Source organism: Cebus imitator, unplaced genomic scaffold (genome assembly GCF_001604975.1).
Source record: "Cebus imitator isolate Cc_AM_T3 unplaced genomic scaffold, Cebus_imitator-1.0 Scaffold28, whole genome shotgun sequence".
Classification (NCBI taxonomy): Eukaryota; Metazoa; Chordata; class Mammalia; order Primates; family Cebidae; genus Cebus; species Cebus imitator.
The window spans coordinates 10786059-10792889 of NW_016107343.1; the positions used below are offsets into that span (position 1 = coordinate 10786059).

The 6831-nt window shown below is 42.5% G+C and overlaps 1 protein-coding gene across 1 annotated transcript in view; it reads right to left on the minus strand.

The window, feature by feature from the left end:
• Window positions 1–6831, minus strand: part of LOC108300688 (CXADR like membrane protein) — a 131632-nt gene that overhangs the window by 10359 nt on the left and 114442 nt on the right. Inside the window, exons 3-4 of the mRNA XM_017523581.1 lie at window positions 1449–1650; window positions 270–437 (exon numbers count right to left, since the gene is read on the minus strand). Coding sequence (XP_017379070.1) covers window positions 270–437; window positions 1449–1650 — 370 coding nt within the window. The remainder of the gene's footprint in view (window positions 1–269; window positions 438–1448; window positions 1651–6831) is intronic.

The window sequence follows — 6831 nt, forward strand, 5'->3', positions numbered from 1 at the left end:
ATTATCAACATTTAAGGGATACTAAACATATTTAGATACAGTGGATTTATGTAGTACATTTTTTCTAATCTCTTTCACGAGTTTTATATGTCATTTGCGGAAAGAAAAGACAGATTTTCTGTCCTAGTTAATGGATTTTAAAAATGGAAGTTCAGTAGGTTCAGCAGGGTATTTCAGGTCACATAGTGAGTTGCTGACAAAGCCGATTTAGAACTTGTGGATAGGGCACTATCTTGTTGGCTCAGTGGATTGGTGAGAAGATGACTTACCAATCCTAGATTTGGGAGGCAGACGTTCGTCCTCTCCCTCCTTCTCCCGGATTCGCTGCCAGTAATACACAATGGGCTCTGTGCCAGAGGATGACTCACACTGCAAAGTCAGGTCACTTCCTTCTGTCAGCTGTCCTTCCATCTCACACTTGGGCTTGGATGGTCTCACTGGCAACAACAACAACAAGCAAAAGTGTAAGATTCAAAGATCCTCAAACACCAGATTCAACAGAAAAACTATGTCCTATTGCGTTGTTTCTCAGCCATCTGCTTTGGTCATCTTTTGAGTGGGGATTAATGTAGGCTTGCTTTACATTACCCCCAGAAAAACATCCACCTCCATACCCTAAGCACACATACCCCCAGTTCCAGCTGCCACCAGTGGTGCTGTTGTAATTTTTGGGGGCTGCCTCAGAAACTCCCTCATTACTTCTCAAAGAAGACACACTATTACTGGACATTTTAGGAAAGTTGAACATGGTTTTACTGATACTGAAACAAATGTATTAATTTAGAAGCAAGTAGAACTTAGTAGCTCTTGCTGTCAAAAAACAATTGAATTTGAAATCTGAGGACTTAAATATGAAGATCCCACTTAAATATTAGAGAATATTTACATTTTGTAATGGACAACTATGGAAAATTGCTCATATTTTCATTTTTTATTATTGCTATAATACAGAATACAGATTTTTTTTTTTTCTTTTTTGAGATGGAGTCTCGCTCTGTCACCTAGGCTGCCACCTCCACCTCCCAGGTTCAAGCTATTCTCCTGCTTCAGCCTCCTGAGTTACTGGGATTACAGGTGTGCACCACCATGCCCTGCTAATTTTTTTGTATTTTTAGTAGAGATGGGGTTGGTCAGGCTGGTCTCGAACTCCTGATCATGCCTGGCTAATTTTTGTATTTTTAGTAGAGACCATGTTGGTCAGGCTGGTCTTGAACTCATGACCTCATGATCCGCCTGCCTCGACCTCCCAAAGTGCTGGGATTACAGGTGTGAGCCACCATGCCTGGCCAAGATACTCATTTCTTCCCAGATAACTGGATGATGTGACCTCTGAATGTATAATACAAAGTACTGAACATAAAGTTTTATGTCACCATGATGCATATGGCTGTCACTCATAGATACCTCAGAAATAAGCTGTAGACATTCACCTTGGCATCCTATCTTACCTAAGACTTTTAAGATGACATGGCTCCACACGTAGCGCCCTGAATTCTTAACCTTGCAAGTGTACCGACCCTCATCACTGGGCTTCAGAGGTTCAATCTGCAAGGAGGCGTCTCCTGCCAGGAAATTGGAAGCAAAGGCCACTCGGCCTTTCTGTTCCTCAGTCAAGTTATTGTAGACGTGATGACTGGAGTAAGTGATCACCTGTGGGATAGACCGAGGCAGAATCAAGCAGCGTAACTCTCAGCCTGCCTTTCCTGATGGTGTCAAGAAGAGGAAAGGGAGTACTCCCAGTAGCACAAAGTGGTCAAGCCTGGGGTTAAGAGTCCAAGAGACCTCTGTTCTGAATGAAAGTACAGTACATTTTGCCTAGGCTTTGTTTCTCCTTCCAAAAATAGTAACACTTTGTGTAGGATTTACTTATAAAGTATTAATTATTAAATGTGCAGAACCAGTCCATGTTATAGGTAAGGAATTTTGAGTTACATACTGAAGATTATATAGCTAAGTCAAGAAAAGGAGGAAAATGTGCAAGTGTAGAACTACACATATATTAATCATAGACTTGCGAGAGGAAAATAAACCTCAGGACCCCCAGATCACTAAGCCAAAGAGAAGGTCAAGCTTGGAACTGTGTTAGGCAAACCTGCCTTCCATTCTATTCCTGAATAAAATAGCTACAAAGATAGAAAAGCTACAGTCGTCCCTCATAATTTGCCCACAAGGAAATTGCTTGTGAACAAAGGACAGACAGAACTCAAAGTTACCCCTCTGCACTCATGAGATAAATGCACATCTGATTTCTTCCTTTGCCTATTTCACTAAGCTGGACTAAGGCATACATGATTTATTCCTGTAAATTAGGTATCCAGTGAAAGCCTAATCAGAATCTCGAAAGAATGCAACCATTTGTCTCTTATCTACCTAAGACCTGGAAGCCCTTCCATGATTCAGGTTTTCCTACCTTTCCAGACCGAGTGAATGTACATCTTACATATATTGATTGATGCCTCATGTCTCCTTGAAATGTGGAAAACTAAACTGTGCCCTGACCACCTTGGGGACATGCCCTCAGGACCTCCTGAGGCTGTGTCACAGTGCATCCTTAACCTTGGCAAAATATACTTTCTAAATTGATTGAGACTGGTTTCAGATACCTTTTGGTTTGTAGATTGTGAAAGGGCACACAATAAATGGTTATCAGTAGTTGACTCCAAGGAGAATAGAGAGAATGGAAGATAAAGATGGGGAGGAGACTCATCTTTCTCCTGCATACTCCTTTCTTTCTTTCTTTTTGTTTCTTGAGACAGAGTCTTGCTCTGTCACCTAGGCTGGAGTGCAGTGGTGTGATCTTGGTTCACTGCAACCTCCACTTGCCTGGTTCAAGCCGTTCTCCTGTCTCAGCCTCTGAGTAGTTGGGATTACAGGCGCCTGTACACCACACCTGGCTAATTTTTTGTATTTTTAGTAGAGACAGGGTTTCGCCATGTTGGCCAGGCTGGTCCCAAACTTCTGGGATTAACAGGTGTGAGCCACAGTGCCTGGCAAACCTTTTCTTTGCTTCAAGTAATTTATAATCCAGTGAGATTAACAGGAAAGACATATAAACAGAGAAAAAGAAATGATTTATTTGAAATAATATCAAGGAAGTGTCCCAGAAAAGTTGGTGGCATTTGAGCTAGGCTTTGAGAGGCAAGGAGAAAAGGCCTGGAGGGAGCATTCCAGATACACAGAAGGGCACTAAAAAAGGCATGCAAGCATATGGGCGTCTCCCAGGCACATTTCAGCTGCAGCTATTCCAAATTGTTTCACTCTACTTAAGCCCTCAAACCTGCCCTCAATCACGTGATGCTTTAAAGCTCCTCAGATCCTTTCCTGAGAAGGTTCAAAGCCATCCAATGAAATGTCCATCAATTCTTTTCATTTATCAAAACTCTTCAGTATAATCATTCACTTTTAACACCTTTCTGAGAAAAATATGTTTTCTTCTTTGCATATTCTTTTTATTCAGCAAATGTTAGCTTGTGTCAGTACCATGCCCATCGCTTAGAAAATAGGCAGGAAGGACACTTCCTACACTGAAGATCTTAGGGTCTTGGGGGTTGTGGGGAAGGAAATGGGACAGTAGCAGGGAAGAGGATATAAAATACTCTACCTTGATATTAAACAATATACTTAAAACATTTTCGTTCAATATTACCCTTTCATTTCACACAAACTCTACCAACCACTTTTTTTTGAGACCGTCTCACTCTGTCTCCATGGCTGGAGTTTAGTGGCATGATCTCGGCTCACTTCAACCCTCACCTCCTGGGTTCAGGTGATTCTCCGGCATCAGCCCCTTGAGTATCTGGGATTACGGTCCTGCACCACCACACCTGGCTAATTTTTGTATTTTTAGTAGGGATGGGGTTTCCGCCAGGTTGTGCAGACTGGTCTCAATTCCTGACTTCAAGTGATCTGTCAAAATGCTGGGATTACGGGCGTGAGCCACTGTGCCCATCCCGTATTTCTATTCCTAACACATTTTTGAGCTCCAGTTTTATATTTCCAGCTGTCTGGCTGTATGTTATTGTTCTCTTTAATGTATTCTACCTACTGCAACTGCTGTCAGGTAATTTTTTTTTTTTTTTTTTTTAGAGACAGGGTCTCAATCTGTTGCCTAGACTGGAGTGCTGTGGCACCATCATAGCTCACTGTAGCCTCAAGGGATTCTCCCACCACAGCCTTCCACGTAGCTGGGACTATAGGCGTGACCCACCATGCCTGGCCCCAAGTTAATTTTAATGTAAAATTCGCATGAGCTCTTTTCCAGATCAAAAACCTTTAATGGCTCCCCACCACCTCTGAATGATGACCAGACAGCCTAGGATCCTCAAAGTAGCCTCTACATTATCTTCTCAGTCTCATTCCTTATTTAGTCCACTTCACATACCTGAGCGAAATAAGACTATATTATTTCCCTTTCTTTAATATGAGTTATGCCTTATCTGTGCTCCTATGCTGTGGCTCACTGCATTTTCCTACTGAGAAACACCTTTTTTTTTTTTTTTTTTTTGATGGAGTCTCACTTTTTTTTGAGACAGAGTCTTGCTCTGTTGCAAGGCTGGAATGCAGTGGCACGATCTCGGCTGACTGCCACCTCCGCCTCCCGGGTTCAAGCAATTCTCCTGCCTTAGCCTCCTGAGTAGCTGGGACTACAGGCATGTGCCACCATGCCCAGCTAGTTTTTTGTATTTTTAGTAGAGATGGGGGTTTCACCATGTTGGCCAGGATGGTCTCAATCTCTTGATCTCGTGATCTGCCTGCCTCGGCCTCCCAGAGTGCTGGGATTACAGGCGTGAGCCACCGCAGCCAGCCGATGAAATCTCACTTTGTCACCCAGGCTGGAGTGTGCAATGGTGTGGTCTCGGCTCACTGCAACCTCTGCCTACCTGGTTCAAGTAATTCTTCCACCTTGGCCTCCCGAGTACCTGGGATTACAGGTGTGTGCCACCACACTTGGCTAATTTTTGTATTTTTAGTAGAGATGGGGTTTTACTGTGTTGGCCAGGCTGTTCTTAAACTCCTGACCTTGTGATATGCTGGCCTCGGCTTCCCAAAGTACTGGAATCACAGGCCTGGCCAATTTTTTTGTTTTAGTTTTTATTTTTTAGAGATGGGGTTTCACCATGTTGGCCAGGATGGCCTCGATCTCCTGACCTTGTGATCCACCCCCCTCGGCCTCCCAAAGTGCTGGGATTACAGGTGTGAGCCACCGTGCCTGGCCAATTTTTTAATTTTTAATAGATATGGGGTCCCCTTCTGTTGCCCAGGCTGGTAGGATAACTTTTTTAAATAAAAGGCAAAACTATGACTCTCATATAGATAGAAAATAAATGTCAAGTATTTTATTTCACTTAATGATAAAACCAGTAAGGTATTATAACCAGTTTAAATGAAAAGTAGGACTGAAAGAGATTTACATTCTTCTTGGGACAAAATTCATTCACATCTTTATGAACAAGATTGATTTGCATTGCTATGGATCAGAAACAGGCATCTCCATCAGCCATCCACAAGTAAATTCCTATTTCCGTGGAAATTAATATATGAGAAAAATGAGACCCTAATTCATTTTCAGAAAACTTGAACTCGAAACCTTTTAGACTCTAAAAGGTGAAGACCCTTGCCCAAGATGAATTTCAGAGCTCACACTGAAGCCCACTATTTCTGAAGGTAAATCTCTATCCTTGCTCCCTTCCCCATAACATGCAGCTTTCCTCCCTCCGTCTCCATGACATCCAGCTTCTATTGAAAATAATGCAGCTGGGCAAGGTGGCTCAAGCCTGTAACCCCAGCAGTTTGGGAGGCTGAGGCGGGTGGATCAACTGAGGTCCAGAGTTCAAGACCAGCCTGGCCAACATGGCAAAACCCCCTCTCTACTAGAAAATACAAAAATTAGCCAGGCGTAGTAGCAGACACCTGTAATCCTAGCTACTCAGGAGGATGAGGGAGGGAGAATTGCTTGAACCCGAGAGACAGAGGTTGCAGTGAGCTGAGATCCTGCCACTGCGCTACAGCCTGGGTGACAGAGCAAGACTCTATCTTAAAAAAAAAAAAAAAAAAAAATCCATCAACACAATGCAGTGCACTCAGGATTTTTGTCTTTATTTAACAAATGTGCATGGCATGTACTTTTTGCTAGATACTCTTCTTAGTATTTTATTAACTCCTTGCACTAAATTATTAACTCCTTGCAACAAATTATTAACTTCTTGCACTAAAAAAGTCAGCATAGTGCAGTTACAGTTTAAAACAAGATTAAGGCGGGGTGCAGTGGCTCACACCTATAATCCCAGAACTTTTGGAGGCTGAGATGTGCAGATCTCTTGAGCTCAGGAGTTTGAGACCAGCTTTGGCACCATGGCAAAACCTTAGTGTAAAAAAATACAAAAGTTAGCCTGGAATGATGGTAGGTGCCTGTAGTCTCAAATTCTCAAGAGGCTGATGTTGGAAGGATTGCTTGAGCGTGGGAGGTGAGGTTGCAGTGAGCTGAGACTGTACCACTTCACTGCACTCCAGCTTGAGCAACAGAGAGAGATCCAGTCTCAAATAATAGAAAAAAAAGGTTAAGATGGTGAGTTTCCAATAAAATACTTAGATTTCAGGCCACTCTTTTGTTTAATAAATATTTGTTGAGTGCCTCTATGAGGTAAGTACATATACCTTAATTCGAAACTAGGGCAGCTGCAGTGTAATCCTGCTAGCATGGGGACAGTTCTTCTGGCTCCTCTTGTAATTATGGTAAACATCACTAATTAATAATCGTATGTTTCCACTGGGGGCACTGCATCCCAGGGAGATTTTAGGGCCAGGGAGACGTTTTTTTTTTTTTTTTTTTTT